The following is a 23,798-nucleotide window of genomic DNA, read 5'->3' as shown; positions in this document are numbered from 1 at the left end:
TTTCAAAACATTTGGTTTAGAGTAATAATACTTTTTCAAAAACAATTCCTCAAATCGTTATACAGTGGACATTTCAATATGAAATGAAATTCGTCCTCAATATCATGGAGATCACAACATGTAGACAATCTATTAGATTTGATAACGTTGTAGTGTCTACCTAATTCAATATTCAAAAGATGGTTAGGGAACCTAAATCTAGTTAATAACCTTCTGTATTTTTTATCTATGGGTTTTGTTAAATATGTTTGCAAACAGAAATTATCGATAAGGTATTGATATAAGTAGCCTTTTGAAGATTTAACAATATTTTCAAACAAAGAGGTATAGCGCACCTGGTATGCAATTTCGCCTACATAAATACCTTTTTCTTGATTATCATTTTTTACAAATATTCTGCTATACAATGTCAGTTTATACTTGTGTTTACCCAAATTACTTAATAAAGATATCGATATGTTGATAGTATCTTTATTTGACAAGCATAAACATCACCGTGATTATATAGAGTATATAGTAGATGTAACGTAATGGGCATAAAAAATTGCAAACTGTTGCAAAAGGCCACCTTAAACCAGAAATAAAACACTGAAGTTGTTTTACCTGCTTATGACTGTATATAAGTCCGTTTGAGGAAATTTGGTTTAAAGTGGCCCTCTTGTTGAAAATGGATAAAATATGAAAAAATCGTTCTCAAAATTTACCTTGAGATTTAGCAGCCTGTCAAAAGTTAAACCTTTAAACTTACAAGCCTGGGTGGCCTAGTGGTTTAGGTGGTCGGTAATCTTACACTTAAACCATACATTCCCCGAGTTCAACGCACTTCAAGTCCAATATTTTTCCAATCTATTTTTTTTTTTTTTTTGCTTTTCATTTTTTGGGGTCGTTTTCTTGAGGGGGGGGGTAAATGTGATACTTATATTATAACAAATATTAGTCATTTTCATCATAACTTCTAATATTTGCAAGTTACGACTTAAAGAAAGGGAATTTATTCCGAGATCATTGTAGTTCCGCTTGTTTACACTAACATGTTCCTGTGTGCACAGGAATTTCAAACCGTAATGTGGCTGACGAAAAGCTAAACAAATACTATAAGAAAAAGGACACAAATGCACAGCATGTAATAAGTAAAAATAAGTCAAGGGAGGAAAAGAACTGTTATACAGTTTGACTTAAAAAAAAAACAACTCATGTAGCAACTGTCATATGATATTTAGGCAAAGATAAACACTCGAATTATCAACCCAAGGCAAATGAACTGATGACATCTATTAAAGGCGCTGCAGTCATGTCAGAACAGGGAATTCAGTAATACCATATGTAAAAGGGTTTTTGTGTAATATGAATGCACAGGTCTATGAAAATATTGTACTGTTCATCATTCCAAATAGGGAAATGGTTTATTAAGTAAAGAACGACTCATATAAATGTCAGTAATTTTAAACTACGGCAGTTATTTATTTTAACACGCCAGTCTATTATTGGAAACCGGTGTTTTCCATTTAGATTTCTGAGTCGGCCGTATCGTCAGCAAATGCGCTATACCTCTTTTGTTTATATACATCTGGAAGTCTTATAACATGGTGAAAAAACATCTTTGTTAAAAACAACCTGTGAATGGAAAACAAATGTCGTATAGTACTCCACGTAGTCCTATAAGAATTTATACTATTTTTTTGTAAATTCCCACATAAAACGAATTCCTAAAGAAATCTAATTTCCTATCAGGGAAATAAATTCCTTTGGTATTTAAGTTATTTTCCTCCAACCATATGAGTTTTTGACTTGCCTGCAGGATTTTATCTCTAAAAAGAAATAAAATTTCTACGAAGAAAATTAAAATCCTATGGGAGTTTTTAAATACTCATAGAATTTTGTTACAATCTTATCGGAAATTTATTTTTCTCTATTGGCTATTTTTAAATTATGAAAAATCTCTATCTAGATTGTGAATTTCTCTATTAAGTGAGTTAATAAAAATTAGACGCACGCAAAAATACTAATTTAATAACCACGCGCTTCCAAAAAAAAAAAAAAAAAAAAAAAAGAGAGAGAGAGAAAGCGTGTCGGCATGAAGTGTCGCAGATTATACTCTCATGAGTTTTTTTCTTATATTGACATTTTACTTTCAGACATACAATATTTGTCAAGTACTTCTGTATTCATACGCGCATTGTTTACAACTACAGCGCGTTCATGAGGAAATGACTCTCATTACAATTTGTAGAGATATCAAAGGCAAAATGATTGGAAATGTAAATATTTGAGGACATAATTACCTTTTATTTTACATATTTTTAATGACAGCGATCTGGGGATCGTGGTCCTCTTGGAGTTCCTGTCCTTCTGACTGTACAACACATTCCATCACTCGTTCCAGAACCTGTTACAGATCAGCAGGCTGTTCCGGTTCTTCGTCCGAGAGCTACAATTGCCAGTATTATGGTTGTACTTGTAAGTGAAGTCAATCAGGGAATTATTTTGATGAAGAAAGAACGATGTATTCTCGCTGTTACACTGTATCTAGATTATTGAATTTTATCTTTCATTAAAAAAAAAAACCTTTTACCGCTAGTATGTGAAAAGAAAATTATAACATGTAGATCATATCACCGATACCTGTACAAACTCAAATACTAGATTGCTGCACTGATAAAATACTGAATTATTTCTTTAAAATGTTTTCGTAGTTCCTACCGAATCTTCGGCATCAAACATGGTTTTCTGTAAACGACATTTTATTCACACACACACATACACGCGCGCGCATGCAGGCACACATGCGCATGATTAAATTTTTTTTTATGTGTATACTACAGAATATTTGTTTAATTTTTAGCGTCCTCACAAGTTCGACAAGAAACATTAACAGATTTTACGTACTACTACCTCTCTTCAAAATGCATCACTGCAACAGAAAGAACGTCACTCGTTTTCAGAGTGACAGCAGTAAAGGATGCTAACGTATACCTTGCTGAGAATGACTCCGGAAGCAGCAAGGGAAACTACTACCGATTCTGTATGGGTTGTTGGTCAAATTCAAAATCTGTTATCATCGCTTCTGGTACTACCGTGGCTACGCACCATGGTGCTTTATTGAGCACTGTCTTTTATAATGCGTTTTGGATTTCTTGGTCCGGTGGCTTAATTCGAGCGGGGACAGGAGACACCGTCGGGAACAATGTCATTATGAGCTATTCAACTTCCAGTCCATACGCGGTCAAATACATTCTTCTTCAGACAAATCATGGAGGGAGCCCAGGAGATTGGAGATTTATTGCTTCAGGTAATGAATGTTTGAGATATGATGAATCATTATGAGTTTGTGATTTACATTGGCTGTGGAGGAAATACCACCCAAATCATAACAAAGAATTTACCGATAAAAATGCTTGATTATACTGTCTATTTACTTGCTTTACTTTGCTACATAAACATAATGTAATGTACGACATAGATTTCTATTCACTTGCATTACTTTACTACGTAATAAGATATTTCTATTGACTTATATAACTTTATTCGTAAATATATTACGACATGAATTACAATGTCATCTTCATGAAAAATCGATTCCTCAATTAAAAGTACCTAACCATGTATTTATACTGATCATCTAATATTAAACAATCGATAGGAAGTTAGTTTTTTAAAAAAAACTGATACAACCTCCAAATTTTGTAATAAAGCTTTTGTAATTAATATCATGTCAAGCACCAATATAGTAGAAAGTTCCAGGTGTAGTATGCCTTTTTTAAAAATGGCAATTTATTAGCTATATCGGACAACAAATCCTCCGAGATTCTTTACCCATCCATCCCCTCCGAATATGAATTTAGCTTTCAAAAATGTGTCCTAGTCATCAGGGGAGTCTGAAGGTAGTACTATATATTGCTTGCACCTTGTGAAGACAAATGCCGAGGACATTGCCCGCCCTGCTTCTCAAAAGTTACTTAACGTCAACTCAGTCAAACGTCAACACTTTAAAACGACGTCACTACTCAAATATCAAGTTATTGTTTTTGATTTCCTATAAAACATGAACAACAATAAATATACATGTACCTTTGCTATTTTTAAGGAATGGTGCCCTTGGTGTATATATTCATTCAAGATCAGAAACTAATTTTCGAAGAAAAATTCACATAATCGTGGTTTTTTGTTGTTGCTTAGAACGACTCAATTGAGGTGTTAGAAATGCCCACAGTATGCAAAGATTTATTAATTATTACTTGCTGTTGAAATATTTTGAGACCCAAGATAAAAAAAACAACGTATACAATCACTTAGCACAGACTGTGATTCATAGGTTTGTTTGTTTTATGTCCCTTCCAAAAATGTTCATTCCTTTTTAAACGTCTGCAGTAGTAAGAGAAGTGCTGCACATTCAGATGCATGGCGCTGAAGAGTTCTTAACGTATCCACGTCTGTCTGGAGACGGGGCCTCAGTCTTTAATGTCTCATCCGAAAGACCCATCGTGATATATGGAATTCCCAACTCCCAAAATGAAATTCCAGATGTCTGATAGTTGGTGTCAAACACGAATTCAACAGTTTTGCGTACCTTATGTATATCAATCAGATGTAACCTGTGGTTGATCTATGTGTTGGAAAGTGTTCACGGGGAAATGAGAAATCAATTTTTATTGATTCATTAGAATATTTCCTTAACGATAACATGTATAAAATTCTGAATAAAAGATTTTGAAAAGATATATAGATAAGTCTTGATTACTGCAATTATTACGTTTCATTTTTATTCATCATTTAACAAAGATGATGAATTTATGATTTTATTGTCAGATTTCGATTGTACACACGAGACGAATAGCAAGGTAACCGTGCAGAATAGCGTCACTTCCTGTAACGGAGTCAGTACATACGCATGTAACTCTGGATACAAACAGGTCGCTGGAAACACACAGCGAACATGTGGATCAGGAAAAGTTTGGTCCGGACATCCTTTAATATGCTCAGGTCAGAGAACGCATTGCTTTGCCATTTTCTTCCTATATTTTTACTTTTTATTTCATCTTATATTGTTTGTGTTTGAAATAAATGTAGCATAGAATAAGTATTTCTTTCTTATTTTTAGTATCAACCTGCAAGATTGATATTCTCTTCATCATTGAAGCCTCCTACTACACGTCATCAATATACTCAGAATTAGTTTCGGCAATCGGCGACATGGCGGGAATTTTGAAAATTTCAACGAATGACATACAAGTTGGCGTCATCAGCTATGACAACAGCGTGGATATTAATATAAAATTCAATGCATACTCTTCTGCGTCATCTCTAGACACTGCCATTTCATCCTTAACGATACCCAGTGCTTCTTCCTCGATGAATTTTCAAGAAGCCTTGCGAAACGGATTCAATGACTTTTTTGTTTTATCAAATGGGAATAGATTTGATGCTTATAGATACTTTGTAGTTTTTGCAAAGACTTATTCCTCCAACGATGGCGATGAACTTGGAGAAGTTATAAGACGAAATGCCAAAAATCAACTTTTTGCAATCGGTAATAAATCATTTTAAATGTCTTAATGCTTAAATGTACGGTGCTGAATGTAAAATCATCGTTCCTGGTGATACAGTGTATCTCTGTTGTCATAGTTGTCTTCATTTGTTAACTTAGGCGTCAACCCATCCTCCTCAATGATCACCGACTTGAAACTGACAGTGGGGGATGACAGCCGTTACTTCCAGGTGTCTTCGCCCTCCGGATTACCTCCCCTTTACAACACGTTATTAAGTTCGATTGCTGTATGTCCGACCACGCCTCACAGTCCTCGAAGTATCAGTAAGTCCGACTTTTCCGTTTATTTTATTGGCGTAGAGATATATTGATACCAATTTCATAAATATGAAATTATTTATATACCATGTCCCCTGTTCCGGGTTTACGTTAACTGGTCTTGGGAGCTGTCACAATAGGACACCAGTTAAGAGAAAAGCAGGCTGACGTAATCAGAGTTGTGATTTAAACCCGGGACAGGGGCATGTTGAAAATGGATTAAAAGGAATTAAGTTATGATTTCCTTGTGACAGTTTTGTGCATTACTGTTAATTGTTTGAAAACAAGTTGTCTATTGCGTAAATCCAGGCACATCTGAGTCGAAACGTCGGTCGAAGCATAAACCGTCACCGACTCCGGCATTTACACGTTTTCCAAAATCAAAACATGAATGCTTGCGAAGAGATGTCGATGAAAGCTATGCCTCTCGACTTCTCTAAAGAAAATAGCTGAAATGCTGTCTAACGTGTTTCATGCCAATTATTAGAGCGTTCTTTACACACTGATTTTGATTATGAGCTACTCCGTATATTGGGCTCACGGTGGGTGTGACCGGTCGACTCGGGATACTTACTCCTCCTAGGAACCTGATCCCATCTCTGGTATGTCCAGTGGCCAGTATTTGTCCTACTCTTAATTTTGTATTCTTTATAGAAGTTATGAGATTGATCACTATTCGTTATCGTCACCTTTTTATGTATAGGTAAACAGTAATTATGAAAATGATATAACCTATGGTTTGATGATAGAATCATGATTTCAACCAATGCCATTTTTTTTTTGTAACAAACCAAAATAAAAAAAAAAATCCTCGGATACGATACAAATGAAAAAGTATACCAATGCAAATGAAAACTCATCCAATTAAAAAATCTACAAAACAATTTCCTTTACAATACAAATGAAAAATTATACAATACAAATGGAAAATATACGACGCAAATGAAAAAATATAAAACACAAATGGAAAAGTTAGAATGAAAATGGAAAATATACAATACAATTGCAAAATTATACGATAAAAGTGAAACCTTAACCTTATACGATACAAATGGAAAAGATCAAATATTGCGACATTTGACATGCAATAAGTATGAACATGAATCTCTTTAATGGTGTTATGTTTTGTCCTTTAGTACATAGTAACTTTTTTTGCTTTCCGTTTGCAGATTCAAAGAATGTATTTCTTAAACCAGAGAGAGAGAGATAGAGATTGTTAGTTATTATCTATTATGAACTGGTCTTTAAAATACAATACACAACATTATGATAATATGTGATGTTATAATGATAATAATTCGAGTAATGATCATATCCTCTATGTATACTCAGACATACACAAGGGAAATTTTTCAGATTAAAGAAACAGCAAATGCACATCAATAATGCTTTCTGTCATTATCTATTGGTAAACAAAGAACATATTTATGATTGGAAATACATGTACATTTAAAAGTGGGCAGATTTAAAACTTGTCATGATCAACAACGTTAAATTTCTACATTTAATTGCGGAAGAGGACATTTAAAATGATCCGTTTTAATATGATGTGCTTTTTGAAGCCTATTTTCCTGCTTATTTGATGACAAGCAATCTGGCGTCAAATTGTGCAATATTCTAAACACTAAAATGTGTTACAGTTTATAGAAGAACCCTTCCTTTCGTTAAAACAATCTAAATACAAATTTTTGCACCTTTCTATTTCAGATTGCAAATTAGACATTGTTTTTATTATTGAGCGCTACGGTCTGCGGTATCTCAAAAGATTTTTTGCTGGTCTTATGGATGACATACAGGTCTCGTCCGACGGAATCCGAGTAGGTTTTGTCATTTACGATTCAGTAGGAACTAAAATTTTTGGACTTACGGATTACACAACCTCAGAGGGTGTTCGAGGAGCCATTGAAGCAATTCCTACAGCCGATAGCTCATACCACTATTTAGACAAAGGTTTGCAGGAGGCACAAGACAACGTTTTCACGGCAGCTGGAGGTGATCGACCTGACGCAAGCAATTACTACGTTTTTCAAATAGGGCCCTTCTACAGAAATACGGATGCAGTAGCAAGAGATATCAGAAGCAGTGGAAATAATTTCATATTTGGCGTTCGTGAGTCATATTTTTTTTTGGATAAAAATGTTAGAAATTCTTGGATTTGATACCATCCAGCATTATACATGTATAGAGTTGATGAACGATTTCAATTCATTGCAATTTTATTTTATATCCAAACATTTTCCATTGCAGATATTGGTACTTCGTACGCCTCAGAGTACAAGGCAACGGTAGATTCTTGTGGAGATTACTCCAAATACACGAACGTTAACTATTATAACTATATAGACAATATCAGGGAACAGCTTCTCGGAAATCTGACTTCGTGTCACAGCATTACAACAACAACTCCAGGTAATGTCAGCTACCATACCATTTTTTCACTTGATTTTCTGAGTACTAATGTCAATGATGTCATTTTTTATTCGGCTTGTGTTACATTTCTACAGGCTGTAAACTGGACATAGCTTTCATCATTGACGACACTACTGCAGTTAGTACCTCAGAGTTCACAGACATGAAAAGTTTTTTAAAGAGTCTTGTCACTCGTTTGGTGGTCAGCGACACGGCAGTAAGAATAGGAGTCGTGACTTTTGGTGACGCAGCAGAAACTGCTTTCCCACTAAACCAGTACTCCACTGCCGATGACGTCATTACTGGTATCGCCAATATTAACCGAGGAAGTGGATCGTATGGTAGAACTTACCGCTACGTGGATAGAGCACTGGAATACACACTAACTAAATTTTTTACCAAGGCAAACGGTGATCGTTACGACGCTGCTGACTATTACGTTGTCATTACACATAGCTATTCCTATGGACTGAAGGCGACGACTTATGGATCAGCATTACGTGCGATAGCTTCAACTGTTTCTGACATTTTTATTGTCGGTAAAATGCTTTTGAAATCAGTTAATCTATCTGAAATATTTTAGTTTCTTTTAAAAATAGTATACTTCAATAATTTTAGTCTAGAAAATATCAAATTCAGTATCAAACACTATCAAAACGTCTGATTTTTTAACACTTTACTCGACCATTCCTCGCGATGAATTAGGCTAGACATTTTGACAATGTGGACAGCCGTTCTTCAGTAAAAATGAAACACGGCAATCTTCATGTCTCGTGATCGGTCACCCAAAATTGACTTTGTTAAACACCACTCTGATTCTACGCACGAGTATTTTGAAGTTGATAATAAAAAGATGGTTAAGTTTCTCCTTTATATAACTACGTTGTCTTAGGTAATCAGGTCTTCCAACAGTTTGGCACGAATTATCCCCCTTTCTTAGCTGATCTGTTTCTATACTCTTACGAGGCAGATTTTATTCAAAATCGTCTATATGACAAGACAAAATCTCTTGCTGTGGCCTTCAATTCGACATTTAGTTATATCAACGACGTTTTATCTCCTAACAATGATCATTTTTATTCCTATGTCAATTCGATATATCACAGTGAAATCGAAATAAAGTTCCGCATTTGCTTCATACCTGGATATTTTCTGGAACATAGATGATACTGGTAACTAACAACTTAACGTTATGACAAACGGGGTTAATTCAGATTCTCCATCGTACATTCTTCATTTTTATGCAGCAATATTCCATTATCACATGCATCACCATTTTATGTCTCTCTACTGATTCGATATGCAACAGTATGTTCTATGTATGATCAGTTTTCAAATCGAGACCGGATACTGTCAAATGAAATAATGTTACTTTGGTTTCAACAGATTCAATCAAAGTCAGTATTTTACAAATTCTATGATCGTTATAACGATCTATTTTACCAATACAACCTATCATACAGTCAAATCTTGTCTGACGCGTTTATACCAATTGTTAGGACATTCTTTACATGCTAAATTTGACTGCAGATTACTCCATTTACCTGCTCAAGATATAGGGCCCACGGCGGATGATGCTTACGTCTCCTATGCACCTGATACCACCTCTGGTGTGCCCAGGTGTCCGTGTTTACCCTTCTATTAATTTTGTATTCTTTATAGGAATTATAATATTGATCACTGTTCGTTATCTTCAAGTTTTTATGTACATTTTCTGACATAGTGATGATTAATGCATGATATATTCATATTACCTGTCATAGTAGAACATTGTATACATTGTAATTATCCTTCCAAATATTGTGGGACGTCAACACCCATCACCAAGTTTCATCCAATTCCATGTTTTCCAGGTGTGTCTATTACGTCATCATCTTATGACGCTGACTATCAAGGAGCAGTCAGCGACAACAAAAAATACATGGAGGCAACAAACTTCATAAATCTCGAGTGTATCACCGATATGGTTGTGTCCAACATCACCCAGTGTCCACAATCGATAAGCACTCCTAGTCCTGTGTCACCGGGTGAGTATAATTGCCCACCTCGACTTCATTTAGCAGGAATGGAACCGTGCGTCATGGTAGTCAGTTATGGATGCATATCTTAATTTTTGTGTAAATTGTTTGAATGCCAAGAACGCAGGCGAGTCATTCATTAAAGTTTGAAATAACAAGAAACACAGTTGCAATCACCTCTATGAGCGGATGAATGACTCAATTACACTGAGGCCAAACAAAAGTTTTGAATAAAGGATTACCGGTACTGTGTGTATAGTATCTAAAATTTGACCAAAGAATGGTGTTTAGAAAGACTAAGTCGATCTCATGGTATTAAAACCGCAATAATTATATGTAGTGTTATAATACCTCTAGTTGGGCGATATCCGAACCACTTTCAAATTTATCTTAATATATTATTTAATGTCCTATATGTTATCATTAATCAAGAAGCTGTCAGTAAACATAATTGTGTTACAGATAAAAAAAAAATAGCATTGTTTATTTATTTGGATTCGATATTCTAATGTCAGTGTAAGCGGTTATTTTCATTGAATATTTGCTGCTTTGCAGTGCCTAGATATGAATCGTCTTATACTTAATCACCTACATGTTCTTGTTCTTCGTCTTCTTTCAACGATAGTCTAGCTGGACATGTCATTACTGGGGATTCTGATACGATTGAAAATGAGGACATGAAATCAATTATTTTCAAAGGTCTTAAATTCAGAGAATATCGGTCTTTCAATTGGCGACAGAATTTCATCTCTATTATGAATTATGTCGAAGATTATACCGGATGATGGACTAAATATGAAAAAGAACTCGATACCTTGTCAGAATAAGATGAATATTAAAATCGCGTATTAGACACATCAAAACAAGTACGTGCTATCTATCTATCCTTCATTCGTTAGTAAACCATATATATGTTTTGGTTCCAGCTGACAAATCATGTAACAACATTGTCTTTCATTGTAAGATTAATACAACTGTATTTTAAACGAACTTGGCATTAATTTCACATTTGATAATCGATGCCAAAAGATGAAATTCTTCAAAATCATGCTCCAGTTTTAGACACATTTAATAACCCATTCAGTGGGATGAATGAATATAATAAGTTAAATATACTGGATTCCTAAATTTCACAAAACCCTTACAAAGGTACATTGCAGATTACTCCGTTTATCTGATCAAGATAAAGTACTCACGGTGGGTGAGACCGGTCGACAGGGGATGCTTACTACTCCTAGACACCTGATCCCACCTCTGGTGTGTCCAGGGGTCCGTGTTTGTCTGATCCCACCTCTGGTGTGTCCAGGGGTCCGTGTTTGTCTGATCCCACCTCTGGTGTGTCCAGGGGTCCGTGTTTGTCTGATCCCACCTCTGGTGTGTCCAGGGGTCCGTGTTTGCCCAACTATCTATTTGTATTCCTGATTGATCACTGTTCCTTATCTTCACGTTTTCAACCATATGACTGAATAAATGGATTACACATGTACTGACATACAAAATATGCAAGAAGTAATATCAGAACATCATTAATTTAATTACAAATGAATTGTAAATGAAATGAAAATACTCACGCAGACAGTCCGCGGTGAATATACATTCTACAGTCAATCATAGATCAAACCCAAACTGGAATGGACCGGTTAGTGCTGGTCCATAATGATGAATTCAGTTTATCAATATAGCGTTATGATAGTACCATGTAGAAAGTGATAAAGGTATTAACTGAGTTATAGTTGTGAAAAATTGCCAATAGTAATAGTTATTACTATTATTATTAGTAGTAATCCTTTTTACATTATGACCTCTCTCAAACATAAATCAACGATTCAACATTTTTGTTTGAAACTCCACGCCTCTTTCCGAGGAGACATGATTTGGAAATAGGAAGTATAAGATGGAGTCTCTGTTTTGATAGCTTCCTACTATTGTGTAGATAAAAATTTGTTCCAATTACGATGTCCATATGGATCATGCTTTGATTATGTTGGGGTTCCAGAATTTTACAAATAAATACGAAAGAAAAAACATTTAACTACTTCTCAACGTAATATTTACAATATGCTAAAACAATGTGGGAGAATCTTGCGTGGTGTATACGTAATTATCGGACTGTTCCAGTCATAGTTTGGGAATTGTGGCACAAAATACAAAGGATAATCCAAGATTACAAAACATCTATTCCAGAACATCTGTTAGTATGTTCCTGTAACTTGCTATTCCTAAAATCTGTTAGTATGTTTCTGGAACATACTATTCCTAAAATCTGTTAATATGTTTCTGGAACGTACTATTCTTAAAATCTGTTAGTATGTTTCTGGAACATACTATTCCTAAAATCTGTTAATATGTTTCTGGAACGTACTATTCTTAAAATCTGTTAATATGTTTCTGGAACGTACTATTCTTAAAATCTGTTAATATGTTTCTGGAACGTACTATTCTTAAAATATGTTAGTATGTTTCTGGAACGTACTATTCTTAAAATCTGTTAATATGTTTCTGGAACGTACTATTCTTAAAATCTGTTGGTATGTTTCTGGAACGTACTATTCCTAAAATCTGTTAGTATGTTTCTGGAACGTACTATTCTTAAAATCTGTTAGTATGTTTCTGGAACGTACTATTCTTAAAATCTGTTAATATGTTTCTGGAAGTACTATTCTTAAAATCTGTTGGTATGTTTCTGGAACGCACTATTCATAAAATCTGTTAATATGTTTCTGGAACGTACTATTCCTAAAATCTGTTAATATGTTTCTGGAACGTACTATTCTTAAAATCTGTTGGTGTGTTTCTGGAACGTACTATTCCTAAAATCTGTTGGTATGTTTCTGGAACGTACTATTCTTAAAATCTGTTGGTGTGTTTCTGGAACGTACTATTCTTAAAATCTGTTCGTACATGTATGTTTCTAGAACTTGGTATCATTAAATCAAGTCTTTCTCTGTTAATATGTGTCTGGAACTTTCTATTCTTTTAAACAATCATGTCCTTCTAACCATAACTATGTTGCACATTTTATTTAGATTTTTATATAGAATAACTCTTAAAAATCAAAACAAGGCTACAATTAAGAATACATTTGTCAGAAGCACCCTCATGCAAGTCAAAAGAACTCTAGGTAATATTTGAGACAACAGTCAGGGCTCAAACCTTTGTGCATTGTGTATTAATTAATATCCGTAAAATACGAAACGTGGCGAAGGTAGACATATACCCATTGATCTCTTCTTTCATTTTAGCTTGCAAGTTAGATATAGTGTTTATCCTGGAAACTTCGACATACTCCAAAGATGAAAAGTATCTATACCTGAAGAGCTTCTTTTCCAAACTAGCACAACAAATCAGCGTATCATCTGACACAGTCCGTATCGGTGCCATCACATACAACAGGGGAGGATACATGGCCTTTGATCTTCAGACGTACACGACCAGTGATGACGTCAGTCATGCTATACTGAAGATTCCAGATTCCACGGAAAATAGATTTCTTATAGACGGTGCCCTGTCGTACGCCAGATCTACTTTCTTCACTGCCGCTAATGGAGATCGCGAGGACGCAGCTAATTACTATGTTTTCACCATAGGTGGAATTAGAAGCGGTGCGGCAAAACAAGGAGCACTGATTGCAGAAAACTGGCCGGACACGGTGTTTGCCATTGGTAAGGGTGTTAATATTTCCAGGTTAAAATATGTCTGTGTTACTCAAAACAGATTTTAAAAAAACCCTGTTTTGACTTCTGTATAACTCAATACCGGTACGTTATCATAATATATATTTTAAATACACTAATTGATAATGGTTTCAATATATATTCATCCAACATCACCAGATACATAAAATACGTCCATGTATTTAAAACTCAGATGTCTGTAAGCAAATACAGCTCTAGCACTGAGATCTCCCGCAGTACTGTCACGAGCTGTAGTTACAAAATATCTTATCCTGTAAAAGCAGTAGCTGCGTAGCTATCATCAGCTGCAAGGTTTGCTAGAAGTAGTATGTTGGAGATACAGGAGACCCACGCAGACGTATCAATAACCACAGATCCACCATAAAATTAATTTTAAATCGGGGAACCGGTTGGGGAACACTTGATGGCCGTAGATGTTATGGTATGATAATTTGAGCTATATATTGAACACGACTCTAGGTGGTCTGTTGCAGAGGAAAGTCAAGGAGACGTTTGGATTCAGTGGACTTCGTATCAGAGAGATAATAAAATGTAAACTTCCCAAGGAATAATTCACATCAGCCATCCAGATTTTCATATCGCCCAGAACTGAAGCCATTCTGAAAAAGATACATATGTATATATGTACATGTAGTTAGGGCAGACGTAATGACGACGATGATGTTGAAATTTCGATCACTCGCGATGCGGCCAAATCGCGATATAGTGGTCTCGATTCGATGTTCGATGTATTCCGGGTCTGTTTCAGTTCGATACGGTTCTAGAATCATTGCACACGTTATTTTTGATAACATAGTTTCTGATTGGTCAATGGAATCGAAAATTGTCTAATCAACGTACGAGTAAACTTTGCTGTGTCAAAGTGGACGCAGTCGGGTTGAAAATTTACCCCAAACATATAGATCTTAGGTATGGCGACATTTCAGCTTTAGGATGAGTGATAAGAGTGGTGCTTTATGTTAAACTCTTTTATATTATGTTGAATTTATTTGCAGAGAGCAATAAATACAATGAAACATAAAAATCTTAACATTATAAAGAATTTGTTACTTGCTATTGTATGATTTGTATCGAATCGAAAATCATCGAATCGAGAGTAAAGTATCAAAAATCGAATCGTATCGAGAAGGTACTGTATCGTTTCACCCGTACACTCTAGAAAGAAACACTGCAACTCGGGGACCACTAGGAAAACCATTTTCCCGCCAAAATGGTGACTTGTCTTGCCATGTAGAAATCTAGAAGATATCTCAGTCTTGTTCATTGTTGTTCGTTTAGTGGAGAGCTCACTTCGAGGATGATATATGGGGGATCCAGCCAAAGTTTTGATAATGAATAGGTAGAGAGTAGCGGTTTCTTGGATAAGACGTCGACAAAAAGTGAAAGTTGCGAGGGGTTTTCCCTGATGAAGTCATAGGTCAAGGACATTAAACAAAAGTCAATGAAAATATATTAATGAAATAAAATACAAACCACAAGTCTGCTAATATATGTACAATGTATATTAGAAAATCTGTTATACAAAAGGAATTGAAATTGAAAATGCACTTCCATACTTTGAATATAATTGCATCCCCCCCCCCTGAAAAACTGTCCACTGAGCATAATGATATAAATTCTACCAGTGTATACTGTTTGTTAGATGTTCAATTTATCTGTAAATGTAAAAAGAAAAATTACAACTCGTGTCAAGGATTTACAATCGTAGATTGCATATTTTGACATCATACGTCATGGATGCAATTTTCCTGAAGAAGAGCTAGTTATTTGTACATGTTAAAACTTTGCAGAAGTAAAAGGAAATGATTACCTTTTTGTCAGAATTATTGAAGAATATAAATCTTGATCTCAAGATTTGGTTGGAAAATGAACACACAGTCATTATTTTCTCAATTCAATCATATATTCTGAACAGCAATATACTTTTGCAGATATTAACAGTGGATACGCCGCGGAGTATGAAAACACAGCTGGTGACAGCAGCCGGTACTTTTATGCTTCTTCCTATGAGGACCTGTCAACCATTGAATCATCCGTCCTGTCGGCCATCAGTGGTTGTCCAGTTCCCACCACCACCACCACGACTACTACCCAGAAAGGCGTCACAACCACAGTGGACGCCTCTCTACAAAACGCCGATGTCTGTAAGAATCTCTATAAAAATATTTACGACCACGCCCAAAAATATTTAACATTTAATCAATTCATTCTGATAGTAACGTTTGTTCCCATTTGAGGAAATTGTATTAAAAATCTAGCATAGATAAATGGAGATTACAGATCACGAGATTAAACTATGGTATATCAGATATTCAACTATTTTTTTCTTCTTCTACATTGTATTTTTCTCGAATTTCTCCACCAATTCTAAAAATAGTTTGGTTTTTTTTAATTTTGATAATTTTACAGATATAAGATCTTATGTTATGTCATTTTATTTCATTTAATTGTTTTATTGTTGCATTCATCTTCGTACCCTTGTAAAGCGCCTTTATATAAGGCGCTATATGAATTTTATTATTATTATTCTCCTTTGAATTTGAAAAGAAAATGTTCAGAAAAAAATTTGATTTGTATAGTTCATTGGAATATTGAATGCACTGTTAGTATGGTAAGTATGGTAGTGCGAGAGCGCCAAGTCGCCATAGTGTAATATAACATGTAAGCTTGAGTACTCTATCATCCTATGAAGTGTTAACCCTTAAAAAGTTTAATTTTAAAAGTGTGTTTTGAAGAAAAAAAGATCACACACTTTCTCATAAAATCAGATAAATGTGTCTGTAGCAATAGTAAAAGGTTTTTTTTTAAAGTTTTTTTCTTAATATAGTATTATTTTTACGTATTATTGATTGCATTTTTACTACACCACAAACTATGAAAAGATGCTGAGAAATTATTGAAAAGGTATCCACCGTATAGTTTGCGTAAATTTAAGACTATATGGTAATGTTTAAATGATTTGGACATACATATATTTGTATTCAGGGTCCCTTATACTATGATTTTACCGAGTACGGGGAAAATCCATTGACAAAATTATTTTTTTCATACCATTGTGCTGCCTAACCTTGAGAGCAAAATATTGTAGGAACCTAGTTTAACGAGATTGCCAATTATTTCACATTTTACATAGTGATCATTATTTTGATGAAAACTTCTAATATTTCTATCCTACATTATACAAACATGCATTCTTCAATTGGGAGGACAGTTGGGGGAATTTATTTTACGTTCCCTGTGCACCCAATTTTCTGAAGAAATATCCTATACGCCCACTTTCTTTTATAAAATGGGTATCAGAATAGTAACTCCTTATATGAAACAACAATACTGCAAGCAATGAATAAATATTACCAATCACATTTCTTTCGCGAAACTATATTTTATCGTAATATTGCGATGGTTCCTTAACGCGAGAATATAGTTTGCCTGGGTATTTTGTCAATATGCATTGATTGATAATGAATAAATTTCATAAATCATGTTTCACTTGTAATGTAACATTGCGGAAATAAAATCGCATGATATGAATAAGAGAAACAATTCACTCAATACATGTATATGTAATTAAAATTTAAAAAAACTTTATCATGGTACTTTTGGTTATCTTCAGCTGCCCCATGTCCAAACAGTTTGTTGTATCTTTATCCTGAAGATTTAACAGCAAACAGTGACGGAGAAAACGGTAAATAAGACCAATTGGATTCTAAAGCTACATGTACATGTACATTTTGGATTTTGACTTGTAAACATTTATATATTCTATTCTCTCTCTTTTTCTCTCAATCAATCAATTAATAAATCAATCAATTAATTAATTGATCAATCAATCAATCAATTAATAATTCAATCAATTGATAAATCAATCAATTGATAAATCAATCAATTAATTAATTAATCAATCAATCAATTAATTAATCAACCAATCAATAACTAAAATTTACAGGAAAGATGTACATTATGACGGACTTCGTATTTGCTGCAAGCAGCTGCGCTAGAATCACTTCTTGGGAATTTTCCCACTCCAAATCAGGATGGATCGATTTCATTGTATGGAGACCATCGGGAAGCAAGTATAAGCTAGTGGCTTACAACAGCATTTATGTGGAAGGTAATTGTACCATAATTCTTATAACTGTGTGATTTTGTCTTATTGAAGTGTCACAGTTACTGTTAGATTATTATTATAAATGTACTGTCTATAATTTTGTTTATCATATTCCTAGATAAAGCAGTATTTTAGTAATAAGTGATGTGATATACATTTACACACACGGTGTTTTATATTGATTTCATTGATACATCATTATTCTGTTATATTCAGAAAATAATTTTGTTCTATTAACAAATTCTTGCAACTCTTTCTTACTTATAATAACGTATCCTTTGATGCAAGGAAGCCATATCATAATAAAACAAAAACTTATGGGCCGGGAAAAATTTGGGGAAATGTAAGAACTAAATATTTTCAGAATAGGTGTTCCAAAGAATTCCTTTGTTTAAATTCAAATTCTTTGCTTTTGACGATTACCTAACATGAGGCGTACATCATATACTATTATATTATGTAACATAATACACAATCTCAGATTAAACACAATTGTCCTGATTTCTCAATTCAGTGTACCTTACATTAAAACACTTATTCGAATATTGATATTGTTTAAAAGCGCAAGAAAGAGGTAGGGGCTCTAAAGGTCGAAATCGGCCCCATCTCAGAAATAAACCATGTTTTTCTGAATACATGCTATGGATGTCTATTTCTTTAAAATTCTGATCTTGGCAGTTTCCGTTATGTCACGTGGTAAAAATTCTTATATTTGAATAAAAAGACCTCTAAATGGGATAAATGTTTCACAATGTAGCGTGAGTTATTTCCCCCGAATGCAGGGGGCGCATAATTGCAACGGTCCTCAATTCATAGTGTCATTATAATGATTTACTATATCTGATTGTACATGTACAATTAAGTGCCAAACTTATATAATAGAATGAGTCAACTTGTGCCGGCCCATAATTACTATTATTTTGTGGTTTGTTTCCTTCTCTCACTAGAAAGCACGTTACGCAGTGCCCGTTGCGCGCGAACTATGGGTAGATAATGGGTCTGTTTGTGTTATTCAACTGTTGCCTTCAAAGGTATACTGTAGTTTGTGCTATAATTTGCACTCTATCATAAGAAGAACTACATTTTAAATTTTTTTTTCTAGGTGAGAACACGACAACATATACCGTTGTTGAATACGAACGAATTGCTGTTCTTGAAGATGACGTCATCGGATGGTATTGAATTTCATGCTCAACCTATAATATATGCTGATCAGAACTACTTCTTTGACAGCCACAGTATTGAATTCTTAAATTTTTGTATAAAGCTTCATCCGTAATATTTTCGAATAGATAAAGGTCTGAAATATTATAATTTGATAATTCTTCTTGATAGTTACTCAATCTGTGATTAAACTGTATCATATAACGAGAAAATTCAAACTCTTACACTTTTTTCATCCAATTTTATGGTCCGATTAAACATAAATTTGGATAAGCCTCATGCTAACTTTAATGTGGGAAATATGTCTAATAAAGTTTAGAACTTTCCCGGTAAAATTTGTTTTTTTATTGGGTAACGTAACAAATGCGGCTAGGGCGATGTGTATGAATGCAAAGTGCACGTACACGTGGGAACAAATGTGCATGATTGAATTCGTGAGAGAATGAAATTGTTCTACTCCGACTTTCGAGTTTGTTTTAAATATCTTAAAAATATTAAGAAAAATCACAAATGTGTTATCCCAGTAAACATAAACACATCCATTAAGAATTAGTCCACACATAAATACAGGAGAGAAATGTCAGAAAACGTGATTTCTTTACATGACACTTTTCCGCCGCTACAGTGTTTGTAAATTATTGAATCTATTGGAGTAGGGGGCTGGCCAAATAATTATAAGGCATGTAGATTAACTTCTTTTTTTTCATGTTTATAAAAGTAAGAAAATGTTTTACTGCGGCTATGAAATATACCAAATTTGCGGACCATATGCCGCTTTATATTTAAAAAATAAATAAAAAATTTGTATTGAATTATGTGGTTTGTAGCATAATTTTTCATCATCTACATTAACTTTAATTTCACTTTCTACTTTACTTTCACTTTCTGGTTCTTGAATGAAATACATGCTTTGAAGTATCTATTTTAATTGTGTTTACCATTAGATACTATAAAACACATCAAAGTAAACAACTTTATTGGAAATTATAGGCGCTGTGAAGGTGATAATGTAATCACAAATGGTGACTGCCTAGGGCCATGCGCAGAAGGTTATAAAGCGTCGGCCGGAAGTATAGATAAAGGAGACGAGTTTGATTGGACGAATTTGGGTACTGCCATAGCTGGAACTGCTTATGCCATAAAAGCGTGTATGGAAGACAGTAAGAAATTTATTTACATGTAATAAGCAAGAATTACAGATTAAGAGGCTCGTTAAACGAATAATATTATTTTGAATATTTTAAACTCATTACAAATGAATATATTTAATATTTATCCTCTATTCCTGATTTACAGACACAGTGATTTCGTTTCCAAACCCTACGTACACGGCGAAGATTCCTGACCACTTAGCTGTTGGTTCCTTTGTTGTTGTGTTAGAGGTAGAGGGCGTGGACTACACTGAAAACGTCACTTTTACTGCCATGGAACACCCCTCCTATACGTTCGCCTTGCCATATTTCACTGTCGACCAATCAGGTTTTGAATTACATTTTACGATAATTATTTGAAATACTCCATCAAACCACTTATTGTGTCTTATCTTCCATGCTGCCTGATGCGGTGTGAATTTAATGTGTGGTTGCAATAGTTTTATAGTAAAAATACTACAGATAGTTCCTTTTGTTGATAGGTCAAATAACGATAGCAAAAAAGTTAATGAAAGCTAATATTACCAAGGATTTTGCTATACTTGTGGAGGCGAAGGATTCCTGTGAGCACAGTGCGACAGCAACAGTTTTCATAGAAACACAAAATATGGTAAATTAATTTTCTTATCTATTATGATAGCAATATCATGTTACTCCAACAACCCTTTCCGCCATTTTTTACACTAAAAGTATTTTGATTTGTTGAGAAAATAGAGTTAAATCACATTAATGGTGATGCCACAGGGAGAGGTGATTTCTCTAACTTTAAGAGCTATCTCTTTTTACATTAATTCAGATATATCTTTTTACGCTAGTGAGATTTCTCCTTCTCTTTGAGAAATATTTCTATAGCTTTGAAAGATATCTCTCAAAGAGAAAGATATATCTCCCTAGCGTATAGATATATCGCTTTTTTAAAGAGATATCTTTTCAGTTAAAGAGATATCTTTTGTTTAAAGAGATATTTTTTTGGTTAAAGAGATATTTCGCATAATCTTAACCTACAGATATATCTTTACAACCAATAGAAATATCTCTCTAGTGTAAAGAGACATCTCTCTTATTTAAAGAGATATCTTATTTTACAAATAGATAGTAAAAGGGCTTGCCATACATATCTTCTATTTCAAAAAGGAATTTTAGGGGGGGGGGGACCATTCAACAGCATTGGCTTTTTCTTTTAATTTTACTTTTTCTATTTTCTACGTCAATTTCATTTCATCTTTTTATTTTTGGTAGCACCGATTTATGGTACGATTATGCGAAATCAGATCTGAAAAGCATACATGTACTTTTCGTGGCACACCCACCGTGACATCGGTCACGTGATTTATGCAGTCTCTTTTGCATGAAGGAACGGTCCTGCAGTTACGCCTTTACTCTCCAGGGGGAAGCAATTGTACACCCCCTTTTTACTGCATGTATTCCATTCACTTAATTCATAATTCTACTTTTCCAGCCTCCAGAAATACTCGGATTGCCGAATTCAATATCTATAGAGGAGGATACCAATGCAGATAAAGTTCTGTACTCTACTGATGTCGTAGATCCCACTGGGGATGACGTCTGTTGCACGTTAGAGGGTGTGTCACCACAAACACTAAACTTTAACATCACGGGGACTGGAAGTGGGTATCAGGCCATTTATTCCGTTATAACCAGTTCCAAACCTTCGTTTTCTTACAAAGACTTCAATTCTTACATAGTGAGAGTTTGTTGTGATGACATGGAGGATAAGTCTACCGGAGTATTAATTGTTAATATCAAAAAGCCCGTCAAAGATAGTACTTATAAACCCCCGGGTAAGCATGGCGTCTCGTACCTACTAAACATGATTGATTGATTATATAGCTATTGATTTTAACATATCTTGCGATATACATGTATCAAATTGAATTGTAAATAACATTATAGAACTAGATGTTTCATAGTAAAAAATCCTCTCGTTTTGAGAGAAGAATGAATTGAAGGTTTTGCATATACATGTATATATTTTTTTCCTTTCCAGATTGGTTTGTTCTATCTGTGGGCATATCCTGCATCCCCATTTTTCTGATGGCAATTTTGGCTTGTGTGGTTTTGGTACAGACGCTTTTCGCCTTGGAGTGATTACACCAATTGACCGTTTGACATGCGGCATTTGTCATTAATAAATGAAATAAACTTGGATGCGGTTGGAATATTTTTTTTATGAACTTTTGTTTATAAATATTCACTATGAAATCTGTGATTGAAGAACTCTGAAATGTGTCGATAGAAAGTTCAAACCAATTCATTCAGGAAAGGATAAGTATGAGAACCTTTCATATGATATGACGTAAGCGAGATCAACAATAATCTACACGCTTTTAGTCCTTAACTCCATTAGTGTGAAGACAAGTCATCTAATCTGGTTCCATTACTTAATGTTTAATCAATACCACAAATCTGGTTATCTGTATTGTGCATGTATATAAATTTTCAGCAATTTTGCGGGTCTATCAAATGCGCAAAATCTTTAGAAAAAATACACATCTTGTCTTTTTACCAGCAGGGCACTGTTCTGTTACACATGCGTAATTCTGAAGCAGTTGAACCTAAACTTGTAAACATTAATCTATGGTATATGTTCTGTCTTAACAAGTAGTTTCTTTGGAATTGACATTAAAATAGTGAAATCGAAAATATGTGAAAACATAGATCCAAGGGGCCGTGTTTACCCAACTCTGTATTCTCTATTGCTTGTAGGAGCAATGAGAATGATCACTGTCAAGAAGCTAAAAATAAGCAGGAGGGAGTGGATCTAAAACTGTACACAGTATAGTGTAATTAGATAATTATAAGCTATTTAATTAAGAACATACACTGTCCATGCCAAACAGATACACATAATATATTGCTGTATGATGGGGTATCAGGTACAAAAATCTGTAGAAATGTCCTTTTTTGGTAAATACATCGCTATCTTGACGTCGATAGAACTTGGGTAAAACTTCAAGAAATCCTAGGTTCGACATAGCGAGTTTTCCTTTTAAAGATAAACTTTTTAGCTCACCTGAGCCGAAGGCTCAAGTGAGCTTTTCTAATCAAAATTTGTCTGTCGTCATCGGCGTCGTCGTAAACTTTTCACATTTTCATCTTCTCAAGAACCACTGGGCCAATTATAACCAAACTTGGTCAAAAACATGAGCCAGAAGAGCTGAGATTTACATGAAAGCTTCCTGACATAGTGCAGGTTCAAGTTTATAAAAATCATGGCCTCCAGGGGTAAGTTGGTGCCAGAATACGGACTAAGGTTTTACATGCAAATATATATGGAAAGTCTTCAGATATGGGCCAAGGTAATTCAGGTGAGCAATGTTGCCCTTGGGCCTCTTGTTACATGTAGTCATGGGAGCGGGTGATAACATTGATCGTTGTATGAACTTCTGTTTGTCATCTCTTCTATATGTTGAGCAATAAAAACTGTAA

At 34.4% G+C, this 23,798-nt stretch overlaps 1 protein-coding gene across 1 annotated transcript; it reads left to right on the top strand.

Moving 5' to 3' along the window:
• Positions 1-2,920: 2,920 nt before the first annotated feature.
• LOC125681702 (collagen alpha-3(VI) chain-like) lies at positions 2,921-23,798 on the top strand. The gene is made up of 18 exons (XM_048921892.2): positions 2,921-3,289; positions 4,807-4,980; positions 5,099-5,527; positions 5,645-5,809; positions 7,511-7,912; positions 8,051-8,212; positions 8,308-8,751; positions 10,066-10,239; positions 13,473-13,892; positions 15,857-16,069; positions 17,539-17,610; positions 17,872-18,036; positions 19,136-19,208; positions 20,188-20,357; positions 20,494-20,676; positions 20,831-20,958; positions 21,808-22,150; positions 22,357-23,798. Exons 1-18 carry the CDS (start codon positions 3,025-3,027, stop codon positions 22,455-22,457), a joined length of 4,083 nt encoding a protein of 1,360 aa, XP_048777849.2. The 5' UTR covers positions 2,921-3,024; the 3' UTR covers positions 22,458-23,798.

This window comes from Ostrea edulis, chromosome 2, assembly GCF_947568905.1.
Source record: "Ostrea edulis chromosome 2, xbOstEdul1.1, whole genome shotgun sequence".
Lineage (NCBI taxonomy): Eukaryota > Metazoa > Mollusca > Bivalvia > Ostreida > Ostreidae > Ostrea > Ostrea edulis.
This window is presented reverse-complemented; position numbering and strand designations above follow the sequence as displayed.